The following is a 21526-nucleotide window of genomic DNA, read 5'->3' as shown; positions in this document are numbered from 1 at the left end:
TTTTTGAAATGTCCCTTGAAGTCAGAGCCTAAAGGAAATAAGATTGAGGCTAGAAATTACTTTGAGCAAAACTAAATTTTAATAAAAATGGAAACTGATGGCCACAGCCATGTTTTTCTCTAGGCTTCTAATGTTAAACAAAACCCACGAACTTTCTTTCTTTTTTAAATTTTTTTTTGAGACAGAGTCTCACTCTTGTGTCCAGGCTGGAGTGCAGTGGCACGATCTTGGCTCACTGCAACCTCTGCCTCCCGGGTTCAAGCAATCCTCCTGCCTCAGCCTCCCAAGTAGCTGAGATTACAGGTGCCCACCACCACGCCTGACTAAATTTTTTATTTTTAGTAGAGCTGGGGTTTCACCATGTTGGCCAGCTGGTCTTGAACTCCTGACCTCAAGTGATCCACCCACCTCAGCCTCGTAAAGTGCTGGGATTACAGGCATGAGCCACCACGCCGGCCATTCCATGAGCTTTCTGACCACAGTAGATAGAGGGAAAGCAGAAAGGACTTCAAAGATTTTGTGGGTCAGCAGAACCTTTTGCAGTCCTCACAGTTTACAGACTAAGGCTGTTGTGAATCATGCATATTATAGGTCAGACTCAAGAGGCTGAGCAAACCATTGCTTCTGTTCCTAAAAGCGATCAATTGTTTTGGCTTCTTTTAAACCAATCCAATTTTTTTAAAAATAAGAAATATATTTTAAAATGTTACTGCCAGCTCTTTATACACTGTGGCTGCTGCTTCTTTTTTCTCTGCAGTGTTCTCTGTCTTCATCAGAAGAAGAAAGGTTTATTTCCATCAGGAGACCTAAAACACCAACCTCAAGTGATTTCTCCGACCTTAATACTCAGACGAACTGGACCAAGTCACTTCCACTGCCAACACCAGAAGAGAAGATGCGACAGCAAGCCCAAACAGTCCAGGCTGATGTGGTGCCTATTAACATAACTGGTACGCTTTACTAGCCAGACAGGTTCAGAATGTACTTGGGAGAATGACTACAGCTTTTTGTTGTATGCTGTTAGCATTTCATTGCTACATCAAAGGTAAATAGCTGTGGTCCAACTTCATGCTCTTTGTTTAATGAAAGGAATATTAAAACTACATATGTGTGTGCATATAAAATGTCTACTGCTTGTTGGGTTCAAAGACTATGTCGCCAAACACTGGTATCAAAGAACTCAGTGGTCCAACCATTCATCTTAAGAGTGTCTCTTTCAATTAAATTGCTTTTTAGTAAGCCTTTGGTTATATAGAAACATCTTGTAAATGTGGTCCTAGGTATGAAGAAAAAGTATATATTTCCCTTCTAAAGAGTTAAGTAATATTTACAGGAGTAAATAATTATTTTGTGATGTTTCTAATGATAGATTTTCTAGAAATTTCCTAAAGTAGAAAAAAGGAGACGTTACTTAATTGAAATTTCTTCTGAATATAAAATTTTCAGAATATGTTATATTAAGCTAGACTACAAATATTAATTGCCAAACCTGAAATTCAAGTTCTTATGGAATATTATACTCAGCCTGTAATCATTTGTGACAATTAAGTTGACAAGGTACATAAAATTCAAAGATGATCTTTCATGAACTTAGGAGAGCTGCTAAAAAGATAGCAAAATTGGCTGGGCATGGTGGCTCACACCTGTAATCCCAGCACTTTGGGAGGCTGAGGCGGGCAGATCACCTGAGGTCAGGAGTTCGAGACCAGCCTGGCCAACATGGTGAAACCCTGTCTGTACTAAAAATACAAAATTAGCAGAGCGTGGTGGCACGTGTAGTAATCCCAGCTACACTGGAGTCTGAGGCAGGAGAATTGCTTGAACCCGGGAGGCAGAGGTTGCAGTGAGCCGAGAGATCGCACCATTGCACTCCAGCCTGGGCAAAAAGGCGCAAAACTTCACCTCAAAAAAAAAAAAATCAAAATTTTCCTGCCTTATCACCTCCACAGCCCACAAGGAGCATGGGTTAGTGGTTTGGGGAGGACACAAAATGCAAAATAGACATGTGAAGAGTTAATAGCTTCAACTATTAATTGAATTGTATGTTTGATGGAAGCAGATGACTAATAGTGGTCATTGATAATCAATTCATACAAAGCAGGGCCCTCAAGGCCAGAAGCTAACAAAAAAACTAGGTGACCAAAAAGAATGAGTTTTCCTGAACATTTACTCTGGAAACCTATAGCATCCTTGCTGTGCTTCTGAGGCTACTGCTGTTAGAAAGCTTTAGAAAGCTTTTTGCCATGGCACTGGTGAGCTTGTAAGGGGCTAATAGCATTTTCATAGTCACTGAAGATTTTTTTTAAAACCTTACCAGATATTTAGGAATTACATTTAGAACTCATATTTTAAATTCCAAAGAAATTTAATAAATAAGTGCATGAATTATTTTCAATTCAGTATATATTTTTCCACATTTATTTTACTTAAATCTTAAAAGAATAGCAGGGCATTTTAAGCCATTTTCTCAGCAAACAATGTTATTGATCTTTCTGAATATGTTTCTTATTTACCTAGATCGTATCTTTTAAAGATTATTTTTAAAAGTATAACTATGTTTTAGAACAAAGTATAATGTGTACTGGTCAATGAAATACAAGGCTGCTTATTTTCTATAAGAAAATGAATTGCATTATTTGATTGATTAAATGCAGCAGAAATGTAATTACGTTATATATAATTAAGTGCCTATGAAATAATATCATAAGATAAGAAGATTGTGCAATGAAATATGACAATCCTTAATGGAATTAAGGTGAAATGCATTATCTTGAGATTAAGAGATTTAAAATAGAGTAATTAGAGTTTCAGGAATGAAGAATTATTTGCAATGAATTATGCTGTCACAACAGAAGACAGTGTCATGTCTCTGAGCTTTGATTCTATCCTATCTGATGACTATGTAGAGATGAATTAGAGTTTAAAGAGAGGCCTTTAAAATGCTACTCAGGAAAGGTGAATGACAATAAAGAAAGAGCAGTATGAGTTATGTCAAAATGTAATTTACTTTTAATCGAGTGATTAACATTTTGCAGAAATGCCAAAAGTAAATATAATACCTAATCACATATTTATTGATCCATTTTCTACATCTGTGTTCACATATACACACATATTTCTTAAAGAATTAGTTTTTCTAATCTGTCATAAAGAAGCAATAAATTTAAAATTTTCACTTTTAGTGGTTGAATTGACATAGGTTATACAGCTTCCTGCTCTTTAAATTATATATTTCTAAAGTCCTAGAAGATATTTGAGATTAAAAAAAGAAAATTCCTCTAGGGAACTGTCATGTGCTCATTCGTTGGGGTGAGCATTGAGCCTCTGGTTTGATTTTCCTAGTAAGGCTCAGCAGGAAAAAAAAATGGCAATTTCAAATCCAGAGTGCAGCCCAACACGCATAGAGGTGGAATGTTAGCACCATGAGCTGCTGGCTTGAAAATTGATTTAATCCCTTTAGTCATAGTCTTGTGGGCACTCAGCATGTTCTAAAACTTGAGGACAAAATACTTAAGTTAGTATTTACATATGAATATGTTCTATCATCTGCTATGTGGGACAACAACTCTTCCACCTGGAAGATAAGTGTAGAGGATAAACATACTTAAATAATTTTTACAAACTGGCTTTGTACTGGTGTTTGAGCTATCCAAGTTTATTTCTTTTTTTTAATTTAAAAGAGTTTAATTGAGCAATGAACAATTCATGAATTGGGCAGCCTCCAGAAGGCAGAGTATGCCCACAGACTTTCAAGTTTATTTCTAAATAGTAACCATGACTGGCTGAATGCCATTTTTCAATTAAAGGCAGTGACTGATTCAACAGATATTTATTGAATAACTGCTTTGTGCCAGGCATTAGCTGAGTGCCATAGGGGATGCTAAAGTACATGCATCACAGTCTGTACCCTCAAAAAATGTATAATCCAGTAGAAGAGACAGACTTTTTTTAGGTCATGATGCAAGATCAAGCATTTGGTGCCTTCAATGACGTGTGTCTTAGGTGTTCATCCTCAAATGGTTTGTTTCTTAATTTTCTGGGAGCTTGGGTGATTTTATCTTTTGTCTAGGAAGCAAAACTGGAGACTAAATGCAACTTTATTTTATTTTATTTTATTTTTTGATATGGAGGTCTCACTCTGTCGCCCATGCTGACGTGCAGTGGCGCAATCTCAGCTCATTGCAACCTCTGCCTCCCAGGCTCAAGCGATCCTCCCACCTCAGCCTCCTGAGCAGGTGGGACTACAGGCGCATGCCACCACACCCAGATACCTTTTCTGTATTTTTGGTAGAGACGGGATTTTACCATGTTGCTTAGGCTGATCTTGAACCCCTGAGTTCAAGTGATCCACCCACCTCAGCTCTCCAACGTGCTGGGATTATAGGTATGAGCCACCACACTGGCCTCAGCGTAACTTTCTATTAATGTTTTGTCTGTTCTTCATGTCATGATACAAGGAAGTTTTTTCTTGTGCTTCAGGGAACTAATGAAGCACTGCAGTTGTGACTTGCCCCTCACATGTGCCATTTATGCCATTGCACTTAGTGACCCAGTTTTTCACAGCATTGGCACCTTCTGGTATTCAAGGGTCTTCTCTCAGTCATTTCTGTTTTTCTCCATTAGCGACAAGGTTGTAAGCATTTGTAAGTTTGCAAGCATTTATTTAAGTTTGTTCCTCAGTAGGGGAAATGTGTTTTGATCATTCAGATGTTTTATTCTCTGTTTTGATTAGATAAGGTTCCCAATTTTTTCTTACCAAAATAGAAGTTACATTGTCCACAACATACCTACATTGAATGTGTGTCAATAATGCTAAAAGTGAACGTTTTATGCTTTTATGCATAAAATGATAGAAGTTTGTAATGTGTATGTATATATACATATATATATATATATATTTGAAAATAACTTTTTGAGGAGAATAACCATTCAAAAAGGTCAGTGCTGTAAGACTTTAAACTGGCAGGTAATTTAAAACAGATCAATCAATAACAGATGTTGTTATATGCTTTATTATTTTATGGTTTCTCATGATGTGTTAATCAAACACACCTACACTCTAGAAGGAAAAAAAGAAGTCCCATGATGTGGCATTCCAGGTTTGATTGCAAAATCACCTGAAATGTCTGAATTAAGATCAACTTCTAAAAGTAATTGTGAAATAGGAGGAATTCATCTTTAACAACAGCAGTGCTACTGGGTCTCATTGTGGTAAAAGTACTTTATCATTATAAGGCGTTTCATTTTTCACTATAGTTGTATGTCACACCACAACAATTACCACAGTCTATCCAAATTGTCAGCCTCCTTGATTGAAGAAAAAGCTTTTCATTCAAGAAATCTTTATTAAGTTACTTATTTCATCACACAAGGTAAGAAATTAATGTTGATCTCTGCAAGATGACCAGATGAATGAAATATACTCATTACTATCACCACCTACACGCTAATGTAGAGTGGTTTTGGTGATCAGAGGATATACATGAAACACTTCCAAAATTTTGTTTTGTTAAATAATACAGAGTGACTCTTCCAGTGTGTTATTAAATTTGCATTTGCTACTCCAGCTCATTTGAAAATGAGATCAAGGTGCTTCCTTTGGAAGGTAGAACTTGGAAAACAGCCTTACTGTGATAATGTGCTTTCCTTCCTTTTTTGCCCTTCAGCATTCATCATCATATGACTGGCTAACATTATTAATACCTTCTTATCATTTTACAACAAGCTTCTGGAAGAAAGTGCATGGTGTCAGCTTGCTTGAAAATAACATTGCTTTGCTTGTTCTACTACTCTACATTAGGGGAGAATTTCGATCGCCAGGCCAGCCTTCGGCGGTCTCTAATTTACACAGACACTCTGGTAAGACGACCGAAGAAAGTCAAAAGGAGAAAGACTATTACAGGAGTCCCTGACAACATACAGAAGGAGCTAGGTATGGCTCATCAGAACTGTATTCTGTTGCCCCCCACTGCCGCTCGGCCTTACTGTGCTAACCTCATTCGTGGTGCTTATAAAATCGATACATTCTGATAGCCGTTTGGTGCCCCAACGGGCCAGCTTCCTTCCTGAATGAGGCATTAGGTGCAAATCTTAACATCCCATGGAGAGAGAGAGTTGATTGAATTTTGGGGAGAAGGTACAAGGAGAAGGAAGAGCTTACATGAAAACGATTAACTGGGATGATAGAAATTCATAGTTACCTCATCATTGCTATGTGACATGGAACATTGGTTATTCCCACAATTAAATTTACTTGTCATTTAGATCTTAAGTTTTCATGAAACAGAAGTCATTCTAGGATGTCACATTATGAATATGGAATTTCACTATAACTATAGTGACACTACTGATGGCATTTTGTCATCAGAAACAACAGTCTGGGATTATTGGTAAATGTCGATAAGATAGAAAATAGTCATTTATATTGGATGGTGCCCTTATTACTTTCAGTGAAACAATTTCATAGCTTCTTTATTCTGAATTCTTTTTGTTCAACCTGTGTTTGGCTGGTGAAGAGGGTTGTTTAATTACTTACCCATTTTGTTTCTGGTTATCTTTATAAATGCTTTGGATAATCCTTTCATTTTCCGCTTTCTGGATTAACTTCCTCTCACTGTTTTCTAATAGGGCCCATAATAGCAGAAGGTCTGCAGAGGCACCATAGCATAGCTCTTGGGTTAGGACTAAGGACTCCAGTGCCAGCCTGCTTGGTTGAACCCTAACTCTGCCACTTGCTCTCTGGGTGACCTCAGTTAACTTCATCTCTCTGAGTCTACTTCCTCATTTAACAAACGGGCTTGGTGATGTTAATAGAACCTACCTCTTAGGGTTGTTTGAGGACAATTTGTGCATGTAAGGCCCTTGGTACTTGGTTAGTACGTGGTACTACCATAAATGTAATAGCTAGTGTGGCCATTATTATAGGAAACTTAATACTACCTGTCTTGAAATGGGTCCTTTCATCTTTGGCCAACCTATGGACTTATTTCCTAATAGTTACTTTCACCTGATGTTTTTATTTACTCTCAAAAATTACACTCTAGAAACTCAGAGTCATTATTTCTAAAGTTTGCAGTTAGTCTTTTAGTCAAAATGAGTTTAACCAGCAATAGTGATGTATCTGTGATAGCACCTTGAGGTTGTATGTCAGCTTCTGGGTGCTACAGACATTGTGCTTCTGTATTTGTTTTCCCAAACATCCCTGACTGAATGCCTTGTATTAGAGGGCACAGACTCGCTTTTCTTTAGCTGGCATTTTCTCCTTTACTGCCATCCACTTGTATAGTATATATGCTCTGCCTTCTATGCTGTAGCAACAGTCAGATGAGAATAGCAATGCTCTGCCTTTGCTGCAGGCAGCCACAGTGACCCAGATGGTATACAGGTGTTCGCCCTGTTCTGTCATGGATTGGTTTATTACAAACAAAGGCAAGACTGCAGCAGCTCCCGTGGGATTGTGGTCTGTCTTTGGTTCGTGCCCCGCAAGCTGCTGCTATTAGTGGCCTGGTTCCTCTGTGGCTACCTGAGGTCTCCAGGCACCTTCCCTCAACCTACCTTAAGGAAACTTGTGCTTTCTGTCTCTCCTCTCAGTTTATGCCTTATTCTTTCAGACTCTTTTTTCCATTCTTGAAGTGACAGCTAACTAATTTGGAAACTAATCTGTACTCATATGTTCAGTAGATAGTTAATGGAGTAATTTCCTAAAGCACTCCAGCAACATTTATACTTTAACTGGTCTTTTTAGGAGATGTGCCTTCAAGGAGTGACTTTAAAGACAGGCATTTAGGCCCTTTGTAAGATCAGAAGGATAGTGTGGCCCAAATAAAGATGCACATACACATAAGTATTCCATATGCATTGTCTATATGCGTATGTAATATGACATCTAGAATGAGAGTTACAAATTTTTATCACTTTTATTACTGAACCAACCAGTATGGAAGCCAATAACTCAGTTGTTTCTTTGATCTTACTAGAATGTTCTGGCCAGCTAGATAAATCATATCTTTTGTAATTTTAGTATTTTTTAAATCAGTGATTAAAATCTCTGGAATCCACGTTCATTTCTTTTACATGTGACATGGAACTGCCACTAATCCTGGAGGCAAGAAAATAGCTTTCCCCACATCATCTGGGTTGTGACAGTTGCCAGACACGAGACAGTCAATATCATTGTGGTCGATGACATGACCTGGATTAGAACTGGAGGTCAACGAGACAACTGTATCTAAGAGCTAGTTAAAAAAAAAAAAAGATAATTAGACAAGGACTCTAGTTTTGTAGATAGGCTAGTTTGGAGGATTACTGGATAGAATGAGGAGTTAACATTTATATACAGTTTTATTTAGCAAAAATATTGGATTACATATTTATTTGTTCTGTCCTTTCAGGACTTCTGGTTGATCTTGCCTTTTTTCCCAGTATTTTACACTTAAAAGGACTCTGGTTTGGAAGTCTTAAACTACCAAAGTAGTATATCTAGGTAATGATTATCAAATCATACCTGGGTAATGATGATCAAAAATAGACACTTTACATTTTCTTTAAAATTAATCTTCTTCTAGATATAAGACATACAGGGCTTCCCCTTACAAACAAATTAGACAAAAAAGAAAACAATGGCCCAAAGGAATGGCATTCACTAGGAAAGATGCACCCTGTCCAAAAGACATTGCCCAAGTTGCCAGGGGCTTTGGATTTTTTAAAAAATCTAACCATAGAGAGGTACTTCCATGAATTAGAAAGGTATATTATGCTTAATTATATGCAGTTTTTATTTCAAAATCCATAAATAATAGACTCTGGAGACTAGCCAATATATAACACTTTAAAATCAAGGTATGATATTTAATGCTTACTTCCAAAACTTATAAACTAAAATTTGTTGCCTTTCGTTTCAGTGAATTGGACATTTTGAATTTTTTCTTTTATCTTAAATCTGTACAGAAATGTATCTGAACATCATATTATGAGGTTTCATCTTTTAGAATCAGATAGGATTATTTTGTTGATATATATATTACGCTTGGCTACTGAACTTATCCCCATACATATTCTCTAAGCAGAAAAGGCCTCATCTAAAGGAATCCCTTTATGAATAATTTTTGGTAGTTTATACTAAGAAACTATCTACTTGACAAGACTTTTTAAAAACTCATAGCCTAAACCTTAAATAAACTAACTTGTAAATACTCAGCATCCTTAATTATATATATTTTTTAGAAATTCAAAATATGATTAATAAAAGAAAAAGTATAAATAATTATTTCTGTACATTATGTCTTAAAATCAGATAAATCCCATCAAGTTTGAGCAGCACCTAAGTGGTCTACACTTGTTTGTAGTTGTCTTTTTGTAGTTTGTTCTGTCCTTTAATCTGTAAAGACATACCTCAGGGATATTGCAGCTATAGTCCAGACCACTACAATAAAGTGAATATTGCAATACAGCAAGTCACACGAATTTTTTGGTTTCCAGTGCCTATAAAAGTTATGTTTACACTGTGCTGTGGTCTACTAAGTTTGCAATAGCATTATGTTAAAAAAAAAAATGTACGGTGTAAAAATACCTGATTGCTAAAAAATACTAAGGATCATCTGAGCCTACAGACAGTCGTAATCTTTTTGCTGGTGAAGGGTCTTGCCTCGATGTTGATGGCTGCTGACTGATCAGGGTGGTGGTTGCTGAAGGTAGGAATGACTGTGGCAGTTTCCTAAAATAAGACAACAGTGACATTTGCCACACTGACAGATCCTTCCTTTCTTGAAAGATTTCTCTGTAGCACGTAATACTGTTTATTAACATTTTACCAACAGTAGAACTACTTTCAAAATTTGAGTCAATCTCTCAAACCTTGCTGCTGCTTTATCAACTAAGTTTATGTAATATTCTGAATCCTTTGTTGTCATTTTAACAATGTTCACAGCATCTTCACTAGTAGAGTCCATCTCAAGAAAGCATTTTCATTGCTCATCTGTAAGAAGCAATGCCTCGTTGTTCAAGTTTGATCATGAGACTGCAGCAATTCAGCCACATCTTCAGGATCCACTTCTAACTCTAGTTCCTTGCTGTTTCTACCACATCTGGAGTCACTTCCTTCACTTCAGTCTTGATCCTCTCAAAGTTATCTATGAGAGCTGGAATCAGTTTCTTCCAGACTCTTACTAATGTTGATATTTTGACCTTCTCCCATGAATTAAAGTCGTTCTTACTGTGCTAGAGTAGTGAATCCTTTTCAGGTTTCCAACTTACTTTGCTCAGATCTATCAGAGGAATCACTATCTATGGCAGCTTTGGCCTTACAAAATACATTACAAAATTAAGACTTGAAAGTCAAAATTACTCTTTAAGCCATGGGCTGCAGAATGAATGTTGTGTTAACAGGCATGAAAACATTTATGTCTTTGTACATCTTCATCAGAGCTCTGCGGTGACTAGGTGCATTGTATTTTGTGTGTGTGTGTGTGTGTGTGTGTATATATATATATATATACACATATTTGTTTTTTTTTTTTTTGAGACAGAGTTTCACTCTTGTTGCCCAGGCTGGAGTGCAGTGGCGCGATCTCAGCTCACTGCAACCTCCGCCTCCTGGGTTCAAGCAATTCTCCTGCCTCAGCCTCATGAGTAGCCGGGATTATAGGCATGCGCCACCACGCCTGGCTAATTTTTTTGTATTTTTAGTAGAGACAGGGTTTCTTTATGTTGTCCAGGCTGGTCTTGAACTCCTGACCTCAGGGGATCTGCCTGCCTTGGCCTCCCAAAGCGTCGGGATTATGGGCGTGAGCCACTGCCCCCCGGCCTAGGTGCACTGTAAATGAAAGAAATCTTTTTTTTTTCTGAGCAGTAGATCTCAACTGTGGACTTAAAAGTATTCAGTAAATCATGCTGTAAGCTGACATGCTGTCATCCAGGCTTTGTTGTTCCATTTACAGAGCACAGGCAGACTATTTAGCATAATTCTTAAGGACTCTAGGATTTTCAGAATGGTAAAGAACATTGGCTTCAACTTAAAGTCACCAGCTACTTTGGCTATAACAAGAGTCAATTTGTCCTTTGAAGCTTTGAAGACAGGCATTGACTCCTCCTTTTGTAGCTTTGAAAGTCCTAGATGACATCTTCCATTAGAAGGTCATTTCATCTACATTGAAAACCTGTTGTCGAGTATAACTACCTTCATCAATTAACCTAGCTAGATTCTCTAGATAAATTTCTGCAGCTTTTCTGTCAGCATTTGCTGCTTCACTTTTATGTTATATAAATGGCTCCTTTCCTTCAACCTCATGAAACAACCTCTGCTAGCTTCCAGCTCTTCTTCTATAGCTTCCTCACCTCTCTCAGCTTTCACAGAATTGAAGAGAGTTACGGCCTTGCTCTGGATTAGGCTTTGGCTTAAGGGGAATGTTGTGGCTGGTTTGATTTTCTGTCCAGACCATTAAAACTTTCTCCATATCAGCAGTAAAGCTGTTTTTTTATTTGTGTATGTGCTGGAGTAGCACTTTTCATTTCCTTCAAGAACTTTTCCTTTGCAGTCACAGCTCGGTTAACTGTTTGGCACAAGAGGCCTAGCTTTTGGCCTATCTTAGCTTTTGACATGCCTTCCTCACTAAGCTTAATCATTTCTAGCTTTTGGTTTAAAGTGAGAGACATGCAACTCTTCCTTTCGCTTGAACCCTTAGAGGCTATTGTAGGGTTATTAATTGACCTAATTTCATTATTGTTGTATCTCAGGGAATAGAGAAGCCCAAGAAGAGGGAGAGAAACTGGGAAACAGCTGGTCAGTGGAGCAGTCAGAACACACACAACATATATCAATTACATTTGCTCTCTTACGTGGGTGTGATTTGTGGCACCCCAAAACAATTACAATAGTAATATCAAAGATCACTGGTCACAGATCACCATAACAGATCTAATAATAATGAGAAAGTTTGAAATATTGCAAGAATTACCAAAACATGACACAGAGACACACAGTAAGCACGTTAGAAAAATGACATCAATAGACTTGCTCAACACAGGGTTGCCACAAACCGTCGACTTGTTAAAAAAAAAAAAAAATCACAGTTATCTGCAATGCACAATAAAGCTAAGCACAGTAAAACGACCTATGCATCTATAGCATTCATCTGTTTCCTATCATATTCTGAAACTTTTTATACTGTGAAAATATTGGAGGGTCTGTTTTGGGAATAGAATTTTGGTGGTCCTTGTGATAAGATATATTAGTTTTTCATATGCTTTTTAAGGTCTTTAGGAAATGTTTTTGTTTTAATAAGAAAGTTATACTTAGCTGTAGAGGGTGATAAAATAGCTATATTTATATATTTTTTTACATGCCTAGAATGGTTTCACATTTAAAACTGTTACCCAAAAGTATCAGGATTTTGTTTATGCTACCTAAAGACAGTTAAAAAACTACCACTAACTCCGTGCAAAACCTAGTACAATTTTGAAAGAAAAAAATGTTATTTGTTTATATGAGTTCAACTCCAAGCATTCAAAACTCATTGTTGAATGGAATGAGGTATTTTGAGTGTTTGGAATTGAACTCGTATACACTGATACACCGATACCAGTCAACTTCCCATCTTCTAAATTACTAAATGGCAAAACTTTGCACCTCCTCAAAGTGGGTTTTTCTTCTGTCCTGCCCTTTTGCCCATTTCCCTCTCTGTGTGGGACAGCCGTGTATGTGTGTGTGTGTGTGTGTGTGTGTGTGTCTATTTGTCTTCAGCGAGTGAGTACTTGAAAGAGGGTAGAGAGAGGAAATAGATCATCTTTGCTAAAAATACAAGTATAAAAATTCCTTTCCATCATCACAGTGAAGGAGAAGGCTTTATGCCAGGATCCTTCCTTCCAGGGTGCCATCTCCTTTGAGGTTGATACAAGCACATTGCTGCCATTTCAGTACTACCCTCTGCTATCTGAGTGAGCAAAAGGCATTCTATATCCAGTCCATGCCCTGGTTAGATTATGTGTTGGGAGAGGGAAGCCTTAGGAACCCCATCAGTCCTAGGGTCACATCTAGGTGTCCACTGACACAGAGGGGTGTGCTTGACTCGCGTTGCTCAGCAAAGCCTGTGTTGAGATAGATACTTTTGGGTCCATGTTGGATGGAGATAACATAGGGAGAACTATAGTTTTACTACTATTTTTAGAGATTCGATTTGTCTTAAGGATTGACTTTTTTTTTTCTCAGTACACTTTGGGTAGGTTCTTGTCTTTGTGTTTTTTTTTTTTTTTTTTTTTTCTCATAAGCTCTGTTCTTTCCTGGGTAGCTTGAAATCTAACTGTTTACACTTAAGGTTTACCTCGTCCACGTCCCTCTCTGTTGGCCCTTCCTTGTGTTTCTTTCTTTCTGTCTTTTTTTTTTTTTTTTTAACATACTATTCTCTGTTTGGTTGTAAAACTCCAACGAATAAATCATCCTAATTTGAGGAAATGTTCACTGGATCAGTTCCTGCCGGTTTCCCCGACTAGAACACAACAGATTGCTGTTGAATTTTGAATGTCACCAACAGACAGATAATGGCTTCAGATGGATAATGAAATGTTTGGAACACAGATGGGCCTGTAAATCAATTTTCTTTGCCTTAGAATTTCCTTCTGACATAAAGAATTAATGTAATTAACACTATTTTATACCAGTACCCCTCAAATATGGTATCTCTGTGGCCCTATTGTTCAATTACTACATTCATCTGCCTTTGGGAAAGATGTGTCACTGCTTGATAGATGGTCTGCACAGTCACCCAGTGGGCGAAAGTCTACCTTGAAGACTTTACTGAAAGGTGATTATTTGAAAGTAAATCCTCCTCCGAGCCCTCAGCAGCCTTGATCTTGAAGGGATACCCTGAGAATTCCACACGCAGCACTCAAGCCATAGGCAGATTGGAGGTACAAATTAAGAGAAGTACCTGACATTCATGACAATAATTTTTATTTTAGAGCTATCAGTAACATTTTAAATGTACTTAGATACCTACAGGAGAAAGGAAATTAAATCAAATGGAAATTTTTTTTTTTAATTCTGTCAGAGGGGTGAGGGTACACGTGATGAACTATGGATTTTATTTTCAGGTAACAAGCCTCTTTCTGCTTTATCTCCAGCATCAGGCACTGGCCAAGATGATGTTGATGGCCACTCAGTGTACACCCCTGATCACTACTCTACACTAGGAAGGTTCAATAGCTATCGGTCTGCTGGGCAGCGCTCAGAAACCAGGGACTCCAGCTGTCAGACGGAGGATGTGAAGGTCGTACCACCTTCCATGAGGAGAATCAGGGCACAGAAGGGGCAAGGCATTGCTGCCCAGATGGGCCACTTCTCAGGTTCCTCTGGCAACATGTCCGTGCTGAGCGATTCTGCGGGGATCGTATTCCCTTCCCGCCTCAACAGTGATGCTGGCTTCCATAGTCTTCCGCGTTCTGGAGCAAGGGCAAACATTCAGTCTCTTGAGCCGAGGCTGGGTGCCCTCGGCCCTGCAGGAGACATGAATGGCACTTTCCTCTACCAGAGAGGTCACCCACAAGCAGATGAAAACTTAGGCCATTTAGGAGGTGCCTCAGGGACTGGAACACTTTTGAGACCCAAATCCCAGGAGCTGAGACACTTCGAGAGTGAAAATGTAATGAGCCCAGCGTGTGTGGTTTCTCCTCATGCAACCTACTCCACCAGCATCATCCCAAATGCCACACTGTCTTCCTCTTCCGAGGTCATCGCTATTCCCACTGCTCAGAGTGCAGGGCAGCGGGAAAGTAAAAGTTCTGGCTCATCACATGCAAGGATAAAATCCAGAGACCACCTCATCTCCAGGCATGCTGTGAAAGATGATCATCAGTCTCCCGGTCACCACTGGAATGAGGGCCACACCACCATTCTTTCACAGGCCTTAGATCCTCATTCCCCTGGTGAACCCACACTGTTGTCCCTCTGTGACTCAGCAGTCTCTCTAAATGCTCCAGCAAATAGGGAGAATGGGTCCCAAGCCATGCCGTATAATTGTAGAAACAACCTGGCCTTCCCAGCCCACCCCCAAGATGTGGATGGCAAGAGTGAATCTAGTTATTCAGGGGGCGGAGGGCACAGCAGCTCGGAGCCCTGGGAATACAAATCCTCAGGTAATGGAAGGGCATCCCCCCTGAAGCTGCATTTGGCAACTCCTGGCTATTCCACTCCCACAAGTAACATGAGCAGCTGCAGTTTGGACCAAGCGTCCAACAAAGAGGATGCTGGGTCGCTGTATTCCGAGGACCACGATGGCTACTGTGCATCTGTACACACTGACTCTGGACATGGATCTGGGAATCTGTGCAATAGCAGTGATGGCTTTGGGAACCCCAGGCACAGCGTGATCAATGTTTTTGATGGAAGAGCTCAGAAAAACCAAGGGGACCGGTCCAATTACCAGGATAAATCCCTATCAAGAAACATCTCTTTGAAGAAAGCAAAGAAGCCTCCCCTGCCACCCTCCCGGACAGACTCCCTCCGCAGGATTCCCAAGAAGAGCAGCCAGTCCAATGGGCAGGTGCTCAATGAGAGCCTGATCGCCACACTCCAGCACTCGCTGCAGCTGAGCCTCCCAGGCAAGGGTGGCAGCTCGCCCTCCCAGAGCCCCTGCAGTGACTTGGAAGAGCCCTGGCTGCCCCGCTCCCGGAGCCAGAGCATGGTTAGCGCTGGCAGCAGCATGACTTCCGCCACCACCCCCAACGTCTACTCCCTGTGCGGGGCCACGCCATCACAGAGTGACACAAGCAGCGTCAAGTCAGAGTACACGGACCCCTGGGGTTATTACATTGACTACACGGGCATTCAGGAAGATCCAGGGAACCCAACAGGGGGCTGTTCAACCAGCAGCGGGGTGCCCACTGGGAACGGGCCAGTCCGCCATGTCCAAGAAGGGTCCAGAGCCACAGTGCCCCAAGTGCCTGGTGGTTCAGTCAAACCAAAGATCATGTCACCAGAGAAGTCACACAGAGTCATTTCTCCATCCAGTGGGTATTCCAGCCAGTCAAATACACCCACAGCACTCACCCCTGTGCCTGTGTTTTTAAAATCAATGTCACCAGCAAACGGGAAGGGGAAGCCCAAGCCCAAGGTACCAGAAAGGAAGTCCTCTCTGATATCTTCAGTATCCATTTCCTCATCGTCCACTTCTCTTTCTTCTAATACTTCTACTGAAGGAAGTGGCACTATGAAGAAGCTGGATCCAGCCATGGGCTCTCCCCCGGCTCCTCCTCCTCCTGTTCCCTCTCCTCTATCCCCTTGTCCTGCAGACAGGTCTCCTTTCCTTCCTCCCCCACCTCCTGTCGCAGATTGCTCCCAGGGCTCTCCTCTGCCTCACTCTCCTGTGTTCCCCCCTCCGCCGCCAGAAGCTCTCATTCCTTTCTGCTCCCCACCTGATTGGTGCCTTTCTCCTCCCCGCCCTGCACTGAGCCCCATTCTTCCAGATTCACCTGTGTCCTTGCCATTGCCCCCACCTCTCCTACCTTCCTCGGAACCCCCACCCGCCCCACCTCTTGACCCCAAATTCATGAAAGACACCAGGCCGCCTTTCACAAATTCTGGCCAGCCAGAATCCTCCCGGGGATCCTTGAGGCCGCCTTCTACCAAGGAGGAGACCAGCAGGCCCCCCATGCCCCTGATAACCACGGAAGCATTGCAGATGGTGCAGTTGAGGCCCGTGAGAAAGAACTCAGGCGCTGAGGCAGCACAGTTGTCTGAACGAACAGCTCAGGAACAACGAACTCCAGTTGCTCCACAGTACCACTTAAAGCCATCTGCTTTCCTGAAATCCCGAAATAGCACAAATGAAATGGAGAGTGAAAGCCAGCCTGCCTCTGTGACAAGCTCGCTTCCAACGCCTGCCAAGAGCTGGAGTCAGGGTGACCATGGCAGTGCGGACGAGCGCGGTGGCCCTGTGAGCCGCAGCTCGGGAGCTCCAAGCGCTGGGGAGGCAGAGGCTCGGCCCAGCCCCAGCACCACCCCACTCCCAGACTCTTCACCCAGCAGGAAGCCACCCCCCATTTCCAAGAAGCCCAAACTGTTCCTGGTGGTACCACCTCCACAGAAAGATTTTGCAGTGGAGCCCGCAGAGAACGTGAGCGAAGCCCTCCGAGCTGTGCCCAGCCCCACGAGGGGAGAGGAGGGCTCTGTGCACAGCAGGGAGGCAAAAGAGAGTTCTGCAGCCCAAGCTGGCTCTCATGCCACGCACCCTGGCACCTCGGTTCTTGAGGGAGGAGCTGCAGGATCCATGTCTCCCGGCAGAGTGGAAGCCAATGTCCCCATGGTTCAGCCCGATATCTCACCAGCCCCCAAGCAGGAGGAGCCAGCTGAGAACAGTGCGGATACTGGGGACGATGGGGAGAGCTGCCTATCTCAACAGGACGGAGCAGGTGAGTCTGGCTTCCTGGCTTCTCTATCCTGTGCCCTCTGCCCATATGCAGCTGAACCAGATAGGGTTGTTGAATGCTCACACGTGGAAAGAACCCAGGTAGATCAGATTCCTGTTAAAGCTAGCAGTATGTAGGCTTCCTGTGCTAAAACGCAGATTAAGTTACCAACTTTGCATTTTGTTATTATTTTTAAAATCTAGACCTAAAGGCATGGCAGAAAATAGGGGGATGGAGATGATCTGCAGCAGGCTGGGTATTAAATAGCAATGGGTAACACCTCCCTTCCGAAGAGCCGGGCAAAGAAACGTTGCAACAAAATTTAAGAGAGATGCCATGGGCGTTCCATACTTTAACAAAGAATGAGCTCTGGCTCTCAGGCTAGTGTTATTTCCTCCCTTCTTTGTAAACTTCAAACTACAGACCCACGGCATCTCCCTGTGGTTCTCACATTGTCGGGAATGGCAGGGAAGCAGCATATTTAGAAGCTTGGCTGAGGACTGAAATTCCAGTCACTTGTGCGTCTTGTGTGCCTGCCTGCTCTTCTGTAGCTGGGGTGCCGGAGACCAACACAGCTGGTTCATCCTCAGAGGCCTGTGACTTCCTCAAGGAAGACGGGAGTGATGAGGTAATGACTCCCAGTCGACCCAGGACCACAGAAGACCTTTTTGCAGCTATTCACAGGTATTTCAAACTCCTTCCTCTGACTTTAATCTACTGTGTAATTCCTTCTTTCCAAGCAGCACCTCAATTTACTTTTCTTCCTTGAGGTTTCTTCTGTCACCCAATCATAACTCCTTAACTTTACTATTGATTTTTTTAGTGGGTTTCTATAGTTTTATTTCCTCTGACTCCAATTTCTGTTTTACTTTGTCTCACTGATTTTTGTGACATTGGGGACAGTGGCTCAATGTGATACGTTCTGGTAGGCGCTGCTCTTCCTGGCAAGGAGCGCAGTGTGGCAGTCATAAGACAGAGTATATTAGCAAGAGTCGGATTAAAGCGACTGACAGTGCAGTCAGGAGGAGGAATGCTATGTTCTGTGGACTTAGGATGCACAGACTAGCTCCATGGGACTCTCTTCCTAAAGATGTTTTAGTTTATTCTAATTTTTTTCATTTTACAGAAAAACCACGATTATACAATGCAATTTCTTTGGCTGCTTAAGTGTTTCTATAAAAGAGTACGACCCTTTAAGCGGGAGCAAAAGAATGATTTGTGCTTGTTAATATACCACTAGTGCCATCTACTGGCCTCAGAAATCGTTGGGTTTAAAAACAAAAAGGGTAAAATTTTCAAAGTAATGGCCTGAACTGTTATACTTTTTATATGTGGTCACCTTTAAGAGTAAATATGATTTAGCACTAAAGTTTTACTTACTGCATCACTTTTCTGATTGTAAACAGCTGAGTACTCCCACAACAGTGTCATTGTAAAAGCTGATGACTGTATATGTGCAACTACGTTGAGCCGTAATGCTGTATAAACCTTTTGCTTCCTTCTAGACTTCTCTACCACGGTATTTCCAGGTAACTCTAATGAATGTCCTTATGCTGCCAAGGCCTTATTTTGCCCTGAATGTAGATCCTTTTTTTTTTTTTTTAACCTCCTGAAACAAAGCATCCTGTAGAATCATTTGATTCTGTGTGTGAATGATCTTATGTCAGCACTGCTTTCCCAATTCTTGGACTCTCCCTGAAAAGACTATTGCATAAGATGAAAAACATAGTGGTGTACCTACCTGAAACTCTTCATGCAACACATAAACATCTAACTTGGTGCAGGGGGAATGAAGCCGGTGAATTAATGTGCTTGTCAAGAATTATGCTCTTTACGTCGCTCCTCTAGTGTTGGTATAATAGATCCTAAAGGCTGCCCCCTTTAACATGGACTGGTTTCTTTAATCTCATTAGAAGTGAAAAGGTAGCTAGTTGTCCAATTATTTCTCAAAACAGAGAAATGATAAATGATGCATCCTTTGAAACTTCAGTGGCAATTCTAGAAGTTCCCATAGATGTTTCTAACTCTTAACCACGCTGGACACATAAGAAGCACTCAATAAATATTTCCTGAATTAAATGAAACCAACTGGTATTTAACCATTAGAAGATTCTTCCAAGACTCGGAGTATTTCATTTAGTATGGAATGCACTGGGTTGCTAAATATACAGGCGTATCTATCTATTTATAATAGCCATCCACAGAGAAGATTTGCGTTTCCTGGTTGTTCTGTGTACTAGATACTTGGTTCCAGTGAGGAAACCCAACTGTTGTGGGTCCAAATTACTGCATATTTTTTCCCAAAAATATGCCAAAGTCCTCTTCTATATTTTGGCAACCTTCTTAAGGTACCGAAAAATGTGTGGTTTCTCTTACTAGGGCGTTACATCAACTGCAGATGTAGAAATCGGTCAGTTGGTATTATTCAGTGCACGTATGAGAGAAGTCAAAGCCAAGTAGGCCTTAGGAATGGATTGCAGAGAGAGAGTGAGGACACATGCTAATTTCTGTTGTAGCGTTGAGAATAAATTAGCAGACATAGTAAAAATCCATCTACTGTCTGTGCTTTTTTAGGGCTTTATTTTTATGTCCTTCAGCGCTTAAGCTCATAATTTAAAATAAAGAATATCTAAGTTGAAACACAGCTTCCAAATTTTATAATGCAAATTAATTCGCTTCAGATTTAAAGCCAGATGGAAAATGTAGAACACCAGTTGAGGTGTGAAGTTTTTATATTTATTGAAGTAATTAGTTTTAAAATCAGTGTTAACTGTTTAAGCACTTTTTATAGCTGTCTTCATTAAAAATACATATTCGTGTGTGTGTGTATGTATATGCAAAGAATTTGTACGTTTAGATTTAATTATTTTAGTGGGCACCTCCTCTTGAGAGATGACAGTGCTTTCATAAAATCCCATCTTTCTTCCTTTTTTTTTTTTCTTTTTGATACAGAGTCTCACTCACTCTGTCACCCAGGCTGGAGTGCAGTGGCGCGATCTTGGCTCACTGCAACCTCTACCTCCCAAATTCGAATGATTCTCCTGCCTCAGCATCCCAAGTAGCTGGGATTATAGGCGTGTGCCACCATGCCCAGCTAATTTTCGTATTTGTAGTAGAGACATGGTTTCACCATGTTGCTCAGGCTGGTCACCCCATCTTCTTTCTTAATTCTGTGTCTACAATTAAAGGTCGTAGTTTTACTCAAGTTTAGTTGTGACGTGTTTAATGGATCTCAGCATACTCTCACCATTTAAAATCTAAATTACAAATGAAGTCACCAGCCAATACCTAAAAGAATGAAATGAGCAGAGCTGCTTTGGGGAGTAGACCATGTAAGTGGTGAGGCCATGTGCTATAAGCTCAAGTCCTAGTTGTCATACTAACAAGTTACCTTTTCTCAGTTACCTTTTCTGAAACCCAGAGTGGTTGGACTAGACCATTTCTAACGTCTTTTCTAGCTCTACAGTTTCGAGATGTTAGGATGTCTGTAGTTTTGTCAGCCGATCCTAACTCTTATCAGGGCACACTGCTCTTGTTAACTACTGAGCGGGACCATGAAACCTGTATCATAGGCCATGTTCTGCAGTCCCAAAGAGTCTGGTGCCCTGTCCACTCTGGCCACCCTTCAGACTCTGTATTGGGTCCTTAGCATTTCCCAGCCTCTGCTTTAGTGGCATCTCTTTGACCAGAAGAATGGAGATGACCCCAGGAACACCAAGCCCAGGGCAGCCAGCATGGGCCCATGCTGCCCTCTGTCTTGCTGTGTAAGCCACGTAAAAACTACATCCATGTTCTATGTGATATTCAAAGGTTTGTTAAGCACCTGCTTTATGCCTGACCAATTATGGCTATCACTGCATTCACGTGTACTGACAAACTGTGACCTATATACTGTTATTCCCTTTTTGTGATAGGAAAAAATACACAGTCAGAAATGTTAACTTGTCCAAGGTGACAGAACAAGGAAGCTTTAGCAGTGGGAGTTATGTAGCTAGCTTCTTTATTTCACTTAATCTTCACAAACCTGTGAGGTTGGTATCTCATAAGTGAGGAGGCACGGCATGCATGGGTAATTTGTCCCAGGTCACACAGCGAGAGGTGGGAAGAGTCTGGTTTCAACTCTTAATCTGTA

General features: G+C 41.0%; 1 protein-coding gene across 16 annotated transcripts in view; it reads left to right on the top strand.

Annotated features, from left to right (window-relative positions):
- Positions 1 to 21526, top strand: part of NHSL1 (NHS like 1) — a 276666-nt gene that overhangs the window by 247276 nt on the left and 7864 nt on the right. For 12 of the 16 annotated variants that reach the window (XM_063666641.1, XM_063666646.1, XM_063666650.1 and 9 more), the window contains 4 exons: positions 758 to 950; positions 5801 to 5932; positions 14113 to 17397; positions 17946 to 18078. In XM_063666641.1, the coding sequence (XP_063522711.1) occupies positions 896 to 950; positions 5801 to 5932; positions 14113 to 17397; positions 17946 to 18078 (3605 nt within the window). In that variant the 5' untranslated portion in view covers positions 758 to 895. The remainder of the gene's footprint in view (positions 1 to 757; positions 951 to 5800; positions 5933 to 14112; positions 17398 to 17945; positions 18079 to 21526) is intronic. The other 4 variants (XM_063666642.1, XM_054492674.2, XM_063666652.1 and 1 more) reach the window with 1 other exon arrangement.

This window comes from Pongo pygmaeus, chromosome 5 (genome assembly GCF_028885625.2).
Source record: "Pongo pygmaeus isolate AG05252 chromosome 5, NHGRI_mPonPyg2-v2.0_pri, whole genome shotgun sequence".
Classification (NCBI taxonomy): Eukaryota; Metazoa; Chordata; class Mammalia; order Primates; family Hominidae; genus Pongo; species Pongo pygmaeus.
The sequence above is the reverse complement of the archived record's forward strand: the minus strand, read 5'-3'. Positions and strand labels throughout refer to the sequence as shown.